At 44.1% G+C, this 15,660-nt stretch overlaps 1 protein-coding gene across 15 annotated transcripts in view; it reads right to left on the bottom strand.

Annotated features, from left to right (window-relative positions):
- Nucleotides 1-15,660, bottom strand: part of DLGAP2 (DLG associated protein 2) — a 391,216-nt gene that overhangs the window by 15,161 nt on the left and 360,395 nt on the right. For all 15 annotated transcript variants that reach the window (XM_083431533.1, XM_083431526.1, XM_083431535.1 and 12 more), the window contains 2 exons: nt 15,055-15,470; nt 3,507-3,598 (listed from right to left, as the gene is read on the bottom strand). In XM_083431533.1, the coding sequence (XP_083287659.1) occupies nt 3,507-3,598; nt 15,055-15,470 (508 nt within the window). The remainder of the gene's footprint in view (nt 1-3,506; nt 3,599-15,054; nt 15,471-15,660) is intronic.

Genomic DNA, 15,660 nt, shown 5'->3' with positions numbered 1-15,660 from the left:
TGAGGAAAGGACCTTTCTGCAGATTGTGACATTGAGCAGCAAAGGGTGGCCTTGGATTGGTAGAGGCCAAGGAAAAAAGGAGGTGGAACAAGAACAAGACAGCCCTAGGTAGGGAGTAGGAGCAGCAGGTAAGGACATAGAATCATAGAATTGTAGAATTGGAAGGGACCATGAGAGTCACCTAGTGGTCCCTCCCAACTCTACAATTTGATGATTCTATGAAGCCCCTGCAATGCATGCATGCACGAGTGAGTGAATGAATGAAACTTTATTTGCATCAGCCGTCGGCCATAGCAAAAAAAAGCATTGCGATATACACAGAACAAAACAAAAGTCAGTTATATAAAACACAGTCCTGACTCAGGAATCAAATAGTGGACCTTATTCTGATTGCCCTAGCTAGAAGCCTTGCAACCTTTGCAGCCATCTGCTGCTCTTGATCTGCCAGGAGAAACGAGACTATGGCAGTGGTTGGGCGACCCGGAATGGTCAACAAAAGAGCATGAATCTTTCGTCCAATGTGGGGCTTGAACCCACAGCCCTGAGATTAAGAGTCTCATGCTCTACTGACTGAGCCACCCCAGCTTCTCGCAAACAGGATAAGGGAAAAGGCAGCAGGGGCATGGAGGAGGAGGAGGAGGAAACAACAGAAACAACACGCGTCATGCAGCACAGTCTTGCATTGGCCCTACTTATAAAGTCTCCCTACTTCCTGTCTGGGACTTTAGGGCACAATTCGTGAGTGTTTAAGGAACACACACAGGCAGAAAAAAGACTGAATGTCTCCAATGGTGATGCTGCCTTAGCAGATAGCACTTTAGCTTGCACAAGTTCAGGCACTGGTTTTTCTGTGTTTCCATTCTTACCCACCCCCAGAGGGCGGGGTTTTTTGGGGGGTGGGGATTCCCTACAAAACATAATGCAATATGGCCCACAGGTGGAATAATACAATCATGGTGTTATGTACTGAAGTTCTCACCCCGGCCAGCAGGGGGATACTGTAGATAGTTATGCAAATGAAGTATCGAAAGTGACGTTCAGTGATTGGATAGTTTTAGAAAGTTGCTACAGTAACGTTGTACTGGAGCTCTATATAAACAGGCTGACTGAGCCCTTCAGCTCAGTTCTGTTCTGGCCTCTGAATAAACAAGAGCTCTATATAAGCAGGCTGACTGAGCCCTTCAGCTCAGTTCAGTTCTGGCCTCTGAATAAACAAGAGCTGTTTGAAGAATCGCTGTGTCGTCTGATATGTTCACCCACAACTTAACACATGGTCCAACAAGAATGCAGGAATCTTTCGTCCAACATGGGGCTTGAACCCACAGCCCTGAGATTAAGTATTAACTGAGCTATGCCTCAGAGCTTGAATAGGTAAGGTAGGCAGCATCAACTAATACCTGTTCACACATGGCTTGTGTGAACAGATACACTTTCTCCTAAGGCAAAGCTGACATTAGATGCAGCCTGTAGTGTTGCATGGGATTGGGGTTCTGCCCACCCCCACACAATATACATAATGTGACCTTCAGAGAACTGAAAGAGTAAAGCTGCTCATTCAAGACTTTAGGGAAATGTGGGCAGTGAAAAAAAGGACCAGCATGGTCCTTAATCAGCTCACAAACCAAGGCAGCTCAGAGCTCTTCCAGCCAGCATGTTTTTCAAAACACTGGTTGTTTTAACCAAGTCTCAAACAGAATGAATGCCTTGTCATGTCAGAAAAGGTTATGCTGCAAATATTGCAGAATGATTGATTAAAGTAAGACAGATTTATAGGTCACATCCTCTAATGGCAACAGAAGCATTCATTTAATTCTCTCGTAATAGGGTAAGGATATGTAACAGGAAGCCCTGTCCTTTACCGGCAATGCATCCTGGCAGAAGTTTCCTTCACAGCTAATTTAGGTCTGTAGCAGAGAAACAGGAGTGACAGGAAAAGGTACCTCAAGGAAGAAGTGCCAGCTATCCTGGCAGGTTTTGTGCCGCAGTCCTTGCTTTGAACTACGCTGCCCAGATTGATTCTGCTAGCCTTTCGCCTGCCACTAAGCCTAGCAGCTCCTGCCAACCTAGCAGTCTGAAAGCACATCAAAGTGCAAGTAGAAAAATAGGTACCACTCCGGCAGGGAGGTAAATGGTGTTTCCGTGTGCTGTTCTGGTTGCACTAGAGTGGCTTGGTCATGCTGGCCACATAGCCCAGAAAAACTGTCTGCGGACAAACGTCGGCTCCCTCGGCCAGTAAAGCGAGATGAGCGCCGCAACCCCAGAGTCTTTCGTGACTGGACTTAACTGTCAGGGGTCCTTTACCTTTACCTTTAGGACTAGTAGCAAAACAGCTCATGTGACTTGCAAGCGAGCTACCCTGCCAGGAGAAGAAAGCAACAACATCTGCAAGCACAGTGGAACTTCACCTCCCTCTGCTTCCTCCCCTCTGTGCTCTCTGAACTTCTACAAAATCTTCTCCAGAGCAGATTTTTTTTTTTGGGGGGGGGGGACTCTGGGCAGCTTCCAATGTATATAAAAACCACAACAAAACATTTAAAAACTTCCTTACACATCTGCCTTACACATCTGCCTGTCTTTTAAAGGTTATAAAGTTACTTATCTCCTTGGCATGGGGGGGGGGCGGTAATACCACCACCACCATTATTACTACTACTAACAATAAATTTTTATTTATACCCTGCCTTCCCTGGCCAGAGCTGGGCTCAGGGCAGCTAACACCAGTAAAATTACAATAAAAACATAATAGGGAAAAAAAAGAGAGGGGGAACCAATTTAAAATATGGGTTAAAATACAATTTAAAATGCAGCCTCATTTTAATAGTAGCCCATAGATCAAAACCATAAAGGGAGGGAAACATAAAGGTCAGACCGAGTCCAAACCAAAGGCCAGGTGGAACAGCTCTGTCTTGCAGGCCCTGCAGAAAGATGTCAAGTCCCGCAGGGCCCTAGTCTCTTGTGACTAGTTGGGGCCAGTACTGAAAAGGCCCTGGCCCTAGTTGAGACCAATCTAACCACCTTGCGACTTGCGACCTCCAAAGTGTTGTTATTTGTGGACCTTAAGGTCCTCCGCGGGGCATACCAGGAGAGGCGGTCCCATAGGTATGCGAGTCCTAGGCCGCATAACTCCATACCCTCCAACATTTCTCCCATGAAAAGAGGGGTGTCCTAAGGAAAAGCATTCCAGGGTCAAATCAGAAACCAGGATGTTTTCTGTAAATCCAGGACTGTCCCTGGAAAATAGGGACACTTGGAGGGTCTATGCTTGAAGCACTTGTTTCAAACACATCATGATTTAATTGCATACAACTCTTTCTTCCGGGGTTTTGTGTGTATGTCTCTCAAGCAACAAGCCGGGTGTCCTTGGAGGAATAAAACTTTCAAAAGCGCATTGTGAAATATTAACTTAGGGAGATACTCCACCTATGGCTTAAGAAGATGATAACAGACAAGGTAGAAGAGGAAGGAGAGTCACATGTGCTGAGCAATGTTGAAGAATGTCGACTTACCAGATTCTGTTGACATAGCCAATAGAATTGCTGGAATTTCTGAGACATGAGGAGCTGAGCACTTCCCACGGCGCTCCGGATCTTACCTAGAACTGAACAGGCAAGGTGGTTGCCGTTAGTATGGGTTTGAAGCAAAAACAAAACAAGGCACCAATACTTTTGTCTTAACAAAAATGCTAAGCTGGAAAATCCTGTCATTGAGAACTTTTCTTCTTAAACCTTGTTCAAGGAAGATAGAAACCCAGAGGTCCTATTGTAACTGTTGCATTTATTTTGTCAAAATCTTAAAGAGGAATTGCCCTGGGGATGGTGGGGCGGGGGGGAAGGAAATGAAATTATTTTCTCCATTGGTAAAAATATAGCGAAATCATACTTGAAAGGTTGGGTAGGGTGTTTTTTATTTGCTAGATATTGGTTTGATTTTTGCACTAGGTGAATTGCTATCCTTTGCTCACTCATCTGTTTACAGAGGATCCACAGGCAGTGGCAGCTGATGCCCAATGGACTTGGTGGAACTGCTAGGAGGTCACAGAGGCATGGCGAATGAGAGGTCACAGAGGTCTGGCCAAGTTCTTCTGGTTATCCCCCTTGCAAAGATACACTTAAGCATCACAGTTGCTTATTTGCTGGGAGAAGAGTGAGTGTGGCTGTTCACCTGTTCTAGTTTTCTCCCGCCTTCCACCTTCGCAAATAAACAGTGTGCACTGATATAGTGGTACCTCGGGTTACATACACTTCTGGTTACATACGCTTCAGGTTACAGACTCTGCTAACCCAGAAATAGTACCTCGGGTTAAGAACTTTGCTTCAGGATGAAAACAGAAATCGTGCAGCAGCGGCGCAGCGGCAGCAGGAGGTTCCATTAGCTAAAGTGGTGCTTCAAGTTAAGAACGGTTTCATGTTAAGAACGGACCTCCGGAATGAATTAAGTACTTAACCTGAGGTACCACTGTACTTTTCAGTTTTAACAATACTTAGCACCTACTTTGGTTCAGAAGAGGGTCACTGCTGCCCCCATTTCTGAATTGGGTTCATGCCACAATAATGGTTCACCTCTCAGAAGTAAGCCCCACTCAACTGCAATGGAGATTCTTCCCTGGTAAGCATGAACAGGATTGAAACCTGAATAGGTTGGTCTTAAAGGTGCCACATAGGAGTGTTAACAAGGGAGCCCATAACTGACATGCTTAATTGGCATTGTAATTAGCTAAGAAGTTGCAAGGTATCCCATTAATAAGGATGAAGGGTGAGATCCAACGGCACTTTCCACATTTACAAATTATAATGCTATAGTTGCTGCCTGATCTGATGTTTTTAAGAGTGAATTTGTAGCTGATTGCACCTTTGGTCAAATGCCACTGTTATGAAGAGAGTGAATTCAGGGTTTACATTTCCACACTAATGGCAGGTTCTGGCCAAACTCGAAGTGCTGGTTTTGACCTGCAAGAGCCTTAAACACCTCAAGGACTGCCTCTCTCCATATGAACCTGATCTGACCCTGAGATCATCCTCTGAGGCCCTTCTTTGTGTGTCTCCTCCATGAGATGTCTGGAGGGTAGCAATATGAGAACAGGTTATGAGCATGCAGGGACAGCCATTAAAAAACTTTTTTATTTATTAATTAATTGATTGCCTGGTATTCCAGAATTCTGATTTTGTGGGAGTAAAGATTGGAAGAGGAGCTATGTGTCTGCCTGAGGTATGACGAACCTGGTTACAGTGAGGAAATTTTGTCTGCAGCTAATGGTTGCTGCTATGAGCTTATCTCTCTCTCTTCTGAACTGAGCTCGTAAACTGGCGGCTCTCACTGGTTGGAGCAAAGTGGCACAAAACAGATGGCTCCCAAACCACACCTACCGACCCACTAGCCACACAAACGGAAATACTGTGGAGCCATTTCAGATCTTTCACAAGAGTTGGATCTTTTGAAATCGTAGAATCAGTGGGGTTTTGAGTACAGTGGTGCCTCGCAAGACGAAATTAATTCGTTCTGCGAGTTTTTCCATTCTACAAGTTTTTTCGTCTTGCGAAGCACCAATGTGTATTGACGGTTTCCCATAGGAATGCATTGGCGGTTTTTTTAAAAAAGGCGCAAGATGTTTCGTCTTGTGAAGCAAGCCCATAGGGAAATCCGTCTTGCGAAGCAGCTCAGAAAACGAAAAACTCTTTCGCCTTGCGAGTTTTTCGTCTTCCGAGGCATTCGTCTTGTGGGGCACCACTGTATAGTATTCCAATGAATACCCACTGAATAATGATGGTGTTATGTGGCAGCGTGCACACACAAATTAAGAAAAACAGCAACTATGCTACTATAAATTTTAAGTGTAGAAAGGTTCTCAGAGGTGATCCACTGAAATCACTAACACTGGATCTCACCCTAACTTACAACATGCTCAGCAAAGAAAATAAGCTTCATTTTTTCGGGGTTTTTTATTAGAAATGATTACACTCTGTTCTGGAATCCAAGTTGAATTTTGAAAACTCAGCACATGTTTTTGCATGTGCAAGTCAGTTGTTGCTAAGTGCCCTTGAAATAAATGAGACTTATAAAGTATGAATAGCTCCCATTACATTGTTCTTAACATTACTTGGAATGCGAATCCCACTGTTTTCAGTAGAGCTTACTCCCAAGTAAGTATGTGTAAGATTTTTAAGCCATGACTAATGTTTGCTGGATTTTGCCTACATGGTGTGAGTTTCCTTATGGAAACGGCAGAATACATACAGGTCTCAGATATGTGAACAAATAAATACATGTATTTAAAAAGTGGCTGATAGACAAACTTGCTGAATCCTAACACTCTGAATTTGGGTTGGTTCATTGCTTATTTCAACTCAACGATGTTGACACAGGGAAAGGCTGCTTCATTTGTGAGGACTTACGGGCTCAGCCGTTTACCCTTGCTTAATTTCATTAACTTGAAAGTTGTAGGATTGCAGCCATAGTCACCAATGTTTTGGGTTTTTTAAATTAAAATATTGCTCGGTGAAATGTGTTAGCATTTGACCCAGCTTAATGAACAGAATGAGGAGAAATTAGCTGAAGAGGAAGGAAATGGAAGAAGAGGATGGACGGCAAGGTGCTAAAATAGCAGATGGATTATTATAACACATATTGCTATTGCTTTTTTTTTTTTTTTTTAGTTACTTAAAGCTGTTGAGTTAAATAAATATCCCCAATCATTAATGGACATTGATTTCTGTTTTCTTGTGTGTAAACATAGTTTATTCTGGTTTCCAAGGAGCCTCGTCCTGAAAACACAGGACGAGCTTAAAGCAAGCATTATAAACATGTCAGTCGCATTGAAAGTTTAAGGAGAGCTAATCCAGTCAACAGAGGTATCTCTCTCTCTCTCTGTTTTGAATAAAACACAGACATCGGTCCCTTCAAGTACACTAGGAACTTTACCATAGCTGTCAACCATCCCTTATTTGGCGGGAAACTCCCTTATCCCAGCGCCATTTCTCGCTGCTGTCCCTTAGTGATGATGTCCCTTAAATCTCCTGGGTTTCATGCTTGCCCGGCTCGGGAGGGAAGCAGCGGCTCGGGGTTCTCCGCCACGTGAGAGAGAGTGTGCTGGTGCCGTCGTCCTGGCACAAGGAGTTCCATCGGCCCTTCCCCGCCCGAGAGAGGGGGGGAGGGAGAGAGACTCTCGCCCACGCTGCCCGCGAGCCTGGAGGCGGCAGCGGTGGTGGCAGCTGAGGAGGCGGCCTGAGGGAGGAGGAAGAGGAGGGGATGGGGAGGGATGCAGAAGGGCAGCGCTTCAGCGGCAGCTGCCACGCCACAACTGCCTCATGCCAGATTGACAGCATCTGTCAATCCTACCAATGTATGTAACTCTTTACAATAGCAAAATCCCTTATTTTGGCTGCTGATCCCTTATTTTCGAGGCTGCTGGTCCCTTATTTTCAAATCTGTAAGTTGACTGCTATGAACTTTACTATCAGGAATTATCATGCCTGGGTCATGACAATCTGCCACAAATAGTCCATTTCATTGATTCTCTCCCCTCTACGCAATTACTATGGCACCAAGTGGGAAGAAGCCCATTATCCATATTCCCAGTACATCCCTTTGGCTGTCCCTCCAGCCATCTCCCCATGTATTGGGGGCTGAATGTCTGCAATGGGGGTTCTCCTCTACTTGAGTAGGCTCCAAGTGTGACACAGAACCCTGATTTTTCAAGCTATTATTTGCTTCTTCTTCTTCTTCTTCTTTTGCTAATGCTTCAAGCAGTGGTGGAGCTGCAGTCAAAGGAGCCCAGTGGCATTTCGATTAGCCACAGAACGATCCAATAGGAATGAGTCTATAGCATGATTCTGGGGGGCAAATGATGCCTGCTCCCACTGGCCAGTAGGGAAGGAATTCAGTCCAGTTCACATTTATGGGCAAATCTACTGAATTCTCACTTTCCGAGACAATTCGAGAATAAAAATACAGTCATCCCTTGTTCTGAATTTTGCAATGTGGTTCTACATCCAAGTAATGTGCACAGGAGAACTGTGCATAATAATTCATATGTTGGTGAAAATAAGTGCACAAAATTCATTTTGTTGGGGGAATTGATTTGTAAAAGGTGCAAATGCATCAAAATTGCAAACAGAGGTTTGTATGTTAGCAGACCTGCATGCTGGAATGCTGCTGAAATATCAGAAGGATTTGGCAAATTTATTTTGAATCACACATAGATGTGGAAATGTGAGCAGCTGAATGTAGGAGTGAAAAAAATGGAAGGAAAACGACATTGATAAAATTGGACATGCCTACGAGCCAGTGAGGGCAACTATCACTCCACCTGGGAACAATAGAACATCATGGCATAGTATGCCTTTGCAGAACACTATGAACCAGACCATACAAAGTAGGCCCCAAAGTTGAACCAATGAAATTCATCACAACAGATCACATGGGTACACATAACTGGACACACTGCAAAGTGGCAGTTATATTTTAGGCTGGCAGTTGGAAAGAATGGCGCGGCAGTCGGAAAGGATAGTGGAGTCAGATCAAAGGATTATTTTTCTTTACTGGTATTATGAATGAAGATGCCTTGACTCAAGAACAAAGAAAGTGGATTCTCAAGCAGTAGACCTACTTTTGGGCCACCCTGAAGTGTTGTTTCCATTAGGATGTTCCAAGAGAAACACCTGAGAGCTGCCTTGACTGCAACTCTGCCACTGCTTCACGTGCCAGCAAACTTATTTTTTCTTTTAAAAATGGGGAGTGGGGAAAGGCCCAATCCCTCTGCTAAAAGTAAAGGTAAAGGGACCCCTGACCATTAGGTCCAGTCGTGGCCGACTCTGGGGTTGCGGTGCTCATCTCTCTTTATTGGCCAAGGGAGCAGGCATTTTTCTGCAGACAGCTTCCAGGTCATGTGACCAGCATGACTAAGCTGCTTTCTTGCGAACCAGATCAGCGCGTGGAAACGCCGTTTACCTTCCTGCCGGAGCGGTACCTATTTACCTACTTGCACTTTGACGTGCTTTCGAACTGCTAGGTTGGCAGGAGCAGGGACCGAGCAACGGGAGCTCACCCCATGGCGGGGATTCGAACCGCCGACCTTCTGATTGGCAAGCTCTAGGCTCTGTGGTTTAACCCACAGCGCCACCCGCATCCCTCATAAACCCTCTGCTACCTCATATTAAATAATGGTGAGTTTCCACATAAAAAGATAATGGATGCTAGACAACTGCTAAAGATTGCCCCAGTCTTTGGGGTGCCTTTTCAATCTGCCCTCATAAATCAACAATGAAAGTCTGGGATGAATAGTCCATGCCAGCTTTTGTTGCAGCAGGCATTTTGAATTGTACCTGGAGTTCGGGGGTGGGGAGTGGAGCTGCTTGAAAACTGGTCAGATATGCTCTGAGTGGCCAGTTTCAGTCAGCCATCAATCTTGTTGCTGCATCTCGAGAGTAATGAGAACCTCAGTAACTTCAGTTGGATGGGAGCGAGTTCCAATCAAGGTATAAATGGATTGCGGATCTTGTTGCATGGGAGGGCCATATTGGCAGAAGTAGAGCACACTGAGACCAGCTGAGAATGCCCATTTTAAAATGAGCTAAGCACTGATGGTAGCTGATGGCACTGATGTTAGCTCTTCACATTTCAGAGCCTGGTTAAAGTGACAGGGCAGGGGAGGGAACAGACTGAAATCTATATCTAAGTCTTGCAAGCCGCTTTTTAAATTTCACTTTGAGTGATTCCTTGTCGGTTCAAGCAATTGAGACACTACCTGGGTAACAAATGGCTCACAGAATGAATCTCGCTTTATGCCTATGATACTTGAGGAATTGGATTTCTCTGAATTCTGATGGAATTGACCTGTTGTAAAAAGTGCAGATTGAAATGGATGGTATCCAATGTTAGTCATATTCAGAGTAGATCCATTTAAATCAATGAACTTTAGTAACTCAAGCCCATTTATTTCAATGGGTTTAATCTGAGTTCGACCGTATTGAATATAACACAATGTAATAATTCTTCGAATTTTGTATTTCTCCAAATTTTGCGATACAGTTCTCAACTATAAAAACAAAAGTACCAAAATGCATTAAAATGTGTATTTTAGGATAAAAATACATGTAGAAATGTATATAGTGAGATAAACTATGATGCTAAACAGAATTCTGACATTTTAGCTTTATGTTCTAATTGATTTTCTGTTATTGTTTTCTAAAGTATCTCCGTTGTAGAAATGGGTTCTTAAGATATATTTGATTTAAATTTCCTGATGGATATGACTAATTTAAAAAGAGAATTTATTAAATAAATCTCCTTTAGTAAAGTAAAATCACACACACACACACTGAAAATCCTGCTTCAGTTTTATTGATAGCTATCATAAAGATATGTATTAGTCAGGGTTTTCAATTCCAGACCACACATTTTCAGTTTAGCTTAATTAGAAAAGAGAATGGCCAAACAACTTATAGAGTGCACTTTGCAGAGTGTGCAGTGTGCTTCTACCCTTTCTATCACAGAAGCGCATCAGGTGCCTTCAGAGGCGCCGACTTGGGCCCCAGATTATGAGTGCCCAGTGGTGTGCGACATGATGTGGTGTCATGATGTCACGTTGTGTCGTAATGATATGATGCCACATTGTGTGTGCCCTAGCGATGTCTGGGGACTCCAGAAGTCGCATCCAAGGCCTCAAAAGGCCTCAGACGTGACTTCTGGTGCTATGTGAGGCACTGGAATTCACACCGGAGGCTTCAGACACCATTTCTGAGGCCTCGCAAGGCCTTGGACACCATTGGAGGCATTGGAGGCCTCCACAGTGTGGGTGCTTGAGCCCCCAGGGCCCCCTATAGTTGGGGCCAGTGGGTACCTTATTCCTGACCCAACCGCATTCCGGCTTCTTGATGCTGCTGTCACTAAGCTGCTTAAGAAGGCCATATTCCCCGGAGCCTGTTTTGTCTGTTTGTTTATAGGGGGAGATTAAGGTAATCTATATTCCGCCATGCTATTGCTATAGACCAGAAGAAAGGTAGGCACAAGAAAGGTAGGCAGGATTGTGCCCACTAGTTCCACTCCCAACCTGTGGAGTTAGGCATACATACAACTGTTCACCCAAACTTCCCAGTCACACATGGGCTCCATTCAGGCCTTCAAGAACCAAGCTAGAATCACAGCCTTTGCCCTTTCTACCTGTGCTTGCAGTATACATCATGTCATGTGAACAGGGCCAAAATGACTGTTAAAAATAGTCATGAAGTTATCTGTCCCTATTATCCATGAAAGTTCTCTAAGCAGTGTGCCCCTGGTTTTCAGCCACCCAGGGACAAAGAGCAAATGGTGGCCTGTAAATTTATCAGAGGCACCTGCCAGCTCATTACCAGGTGCAAAAAGTGTACTAGGGCCAAAGTTGTTCTTTGGTCTGATCTAGCAATGTATGACCTGAGATTGCTGGCTTATACGTATGAATTGTTTCTGCTCTGAGGTTGACACATCCCATTTGGAAACCCACACATTCTAAGCAAAACCCCATAAGATTTATCCTCCAACCTGCCAGTCAAACTTGATACCTCTCCTGCAGGCATTTATGGTGGGGCAATCAGAGAAGAAGAAGAAGAGGAGGAGGAGGAGGAGGAGGAGGAGGAGTTTGGATCTGATATCCCACTTTATCACTACCGAAAGGAGTCTCAAAGCGGCTCACATTCTCCTTTCCCTTCCTCCCCCACAACAAAGACTCTGTGAGGTGAGTGGGGCTGAGAGACTTCAGAGAAGTGTGACTAGCCCAAGGTCACCCAGCAGCTGCATGTGGAGGAGCGGAGACGCGAACCCGGTTCCCCAGATTATGAGTCCACCGCTCTTAACCACTACACCACACTGGCTCTCCAGAGGCAGTGTCTTGGAAGTGGGGGAACTGGGAAGACTGTTTTGTCCTCCTCCCTTCTATCAGGTTGATTATTCTGTCCACAGCAAAAGCTGCCTTGCATGTCCAACTACCCAGGGAATCAGAAGCAAAAACTACATCCCAAATGAGTTAGACCATGAGGCAGTATACCTGCGAGGCAAACTCCTAGGGTCTGTTTTCAATAGCTTTGCAAACTCCTTGAAACAGCACATTCACAACCAAAAGAAGATTGACTATGCTGGGGGTGTATAATATCTGGTGTTACCTGGACATGAGTGGAGCTTTAGAATCTCACTGCCACTGTGTTTGCTCAAATCTGCATTCACAGGAAGCAGCCTTGCCTTTCAAACCGCATGTCTACTTTGGCTAAACCTTTATTGGTAGGCATAAATCACAGAAGATAAACAGCATAAACGTATTATGCCATCAATATCGTCTGGTTATATCTTGGAGAAGATCTACTCAGGCTACATTAATATACAGAGATGGACAAGCACTGACACGTTAAATATACAGACTTTCCTGTACAGCCTACTGGAAGCAGTATTTCACCATAGAAAATAGTAGCACCTGAACGGTTGCCTTGAGCCAAAACGACTTGCTCTCGTCAAGGAGTGTTCATGTCATGTATGTCGATCAAGATGCATTTCAAGCTGTGACAAATCCCAGAGTCTGTCACAGCAAAGGACAATAAAGAGACCACGATAAATCTGTTAGCCTTTAAGGTGCCACAGGACTCTTTGTTATTTCAGGCTGCGATATCACGACGCCCTCTTGAGTGTGCGCTTATCAACCCACGAAGGCGCAAAAGTGTCAGATGGTATGTGATGAAAAACCAGGAGAAAAGAGCTTTTCATCGGGAAGACTCAAACAAGCCCCAAAGCAAGCGTAACTCTTTCTCCACACATATCTGTCCTCCATTTCTTTTAAGAAGGCTTCCTTCTGAGGAAGCCCCATGGGAAACAAGTACCGTATTTTTTGCTCTATAAGACGCACCAAACCACAAGACGCACCTAGTTTTTGGAGGAGGAAAACAAGAAAAAAAATATTCTGAATCTCAGAAGCCAGAACAGCAAGAGGGATTGCTGCGCAGTGAAAGCAGCAATCCCTCTTGTTGTTCTGGCTTCTGGAATAGCTGTGCAGCCTGCATTCGCTCCATAAGACGCACACACATTTCCCCTTACCTTTTAGGAGGGAAAAAGTGAGTCTTATAGAGCAAAAAATACGGTAGGTATGCAGAAGCTTGAACTGCAAAAGGGAATTATTTGGTTATATTGTTACATGCCATGGCTGTTGGTGACCATTGGGGCTAAAGGCAGGGAGACCAACCTACGATGCAGTAGGAAGGCAAACGGCATTTCCATGCGCTCTGGTACTTGTCACAGTGTCCTGTTGAGCCAGAAGTGGTTTAGTCCTGCTGGCCACATGACTCGGAAAGCAGTCTGTGGACAAACGCCGGCTCCCTCAGCCTGAAGTGAGATGAGTGCAGCAACCCCATAGTTGCCTTTGACTGGACTTAACCGTCCAGGGGTCCTTTACCTTATGTACATTATATGATTCCTGGTGTCATTTTACAGGGGATGAGTGGCGGTGAACAAGTCTGTTTGAAGTAACCCCTCCATCCTTCCCCACACCAATGCTGTGTCCCAACACAGGACACAACCCGGTTTCATTTTGAAAGAGGCACCCCCTACCCCTCCCAGTTGGTTGTTTTTAAAAATAATAATAATAATAAAGTGTTACTCTTGTTACACAGCGTCATGAAGCGTTTCCTTGCTGTTTCCAAAATAAAATGCTTTTTACCATTGGTGGCAATATTCTGTGGACCCCTGTTGTCAACCGAATAAAAGACAATAGGTGGTAATAGATTGTAAACAAAGAGGCATAGAGTGCTGAGCTCGGTAATATAATGCAGTCTGCAAAGCAATTCCCCTTCTTCCTGTTGAGGATGGATGCCTTGATCAGCACTGGAAATGCCCCGTAAACCCAAGCATGGTATCTACTGCTTATATAATGTGATTTGTTTCATATCTTTTATGAACAGAATCAGTGCCACACTAAGATTGCTTAAGCCCATAGCAATGCAACAGTTGAGGCTGGGCTATTGAGACACCTTCCCAACACTGGCGTCCTTGCTGCTTACCTGGATGGGGATAGGGTAGGGCCTGGCAGTGGAAGAGGGGTGCACAGGCACACTGGCAGGGTCATGGGATTGGCTGCACCAATATGCCTATGTGGCCCCCGCATTGCCACCACCCTGCCCCACCCTAGCCACCCTAGCAGGTAAGCAGTCAGGAGGGTGGCTCAACAGCTCAGTCCCACCAGTTGCACTGCTATGGGGTTCAAGCAATCATAGTGTGGCACCAATGATGCTTGTGAAAATATGGAACAAATCACACTGGGTGGACAATATTTATACTGAATCATGATTACCATCCAAAGTGGAAACACAGAATAAGCCCTCAAAAGATTCTGAACTTTGGACATGGGAATTTAAAAATGCAATGCAGTTGGGATTTCTTTCTTTTCTCTTCCCTGTATCTGAACATAACATAACATAACATAACAACATAACATAACATAACATAACATAACAACATAACATAAAACATAACATAACATAACATAACATAACATAACATAACGTAACAACAACAACAATAGTATAATATAACTTTTAAAAAGTTAGCTGCTACACCAGTGATGTAAAGTTACAGAAAATTCTGAGAATTCATAGGCCATGTTCTGTTTCTTCCTTTCCTTCAAATTTCAAGAAATTGTATTTTATGTTTCTGTGGGATTAAATGTGAATTCTCCTTCATATTTGGAAATCACAGATTACGGGGAATATATGTGTGTGAGCTTTTCTATGTAGATAACTCAATAGGTTTTAACTTCTATAGTCCCAGGAGACATATAACATATAGAAGCAAAATCCCAAAGGTGCATCATAGGCAGTGCAAATAATCAAGAGGTCAGCATGCTATCCAACAACAACTTTCCTTGGAAACTTCTTCCTTTTACTACTACTACTACTACAAAATAAAGTTATAGGTCTTTGATTTAAGAAGAAGGGTTGGGTTTTATCAGATTTACCCGAGTGATCACAGCAAAAATATAAACATTAAAGAAGCACTAGACAGTTTCAGAAGTACCCTAAAAGAAAATGCAAAATATGGCTATGGTCTTACTTTCTTCAGAAAGATCGTTTTCTTCCGCTTCTCTCTCCATCTCTTTACACCATCCTTCCATCCTCTTGGTCTCAGTATGTAGCAACTTCATAAACCAAGAGCCATCTCGTCGACATGGAGACATCCGCCCTGTTTCAACTGTCTCAATGGCTGGTTCCAACCAAGGTTCAGGTGGTGGGAGATTGGAGGTGTCTACTTGGGTCCTATAATCTTCTCTGTAACTAAACAGCCCCTGTGTCCGTACAGTTCTTACCGCACCATATTGAGTAGGGGTGCTGGGTTCTGAATGCCGCTGGAAAGAGCCACCAAACTGAAGTCCCTTGTCCTCCATTGTTATGTGTCCTGGAAAGCCTTCAAGTTCCAGGTCAGCCTGAACCGCTGTTGTTACACTATTTGAGCGCTTAAACCGCCCATGCCTGGAGAGGAACAGAAAACAGCACACAAATCCACATATTGCCCAAAAATATATATATATATTTTTGCCTGATAAAATCACAATATCTCAACTCTGCAGCCATTCAGAATCTTTTATCATTACTGCTCAGAAATATTAATAAAAACCAAACATGGTTATTTGAATGAAGCAAGTGAATGAAGCCTACTTTA

Source organism: Podarcis tiliguerta (assembly GCF_965153285.1).
Source record: "Podarcis tiliguerta genome assembly, chromosome: 3".
In the NCBI taxonomy this organism is placed as follows: domain Eukaryota; kingdom Metazoa; phylum Chordata; class Lepidosauria; order Squamata; family Lacertidae; genus Podarcis; species Podarcis tiliguerta.
This window is presented reverse-complemented; position numbering and strand designations above follow the sequence as displayed.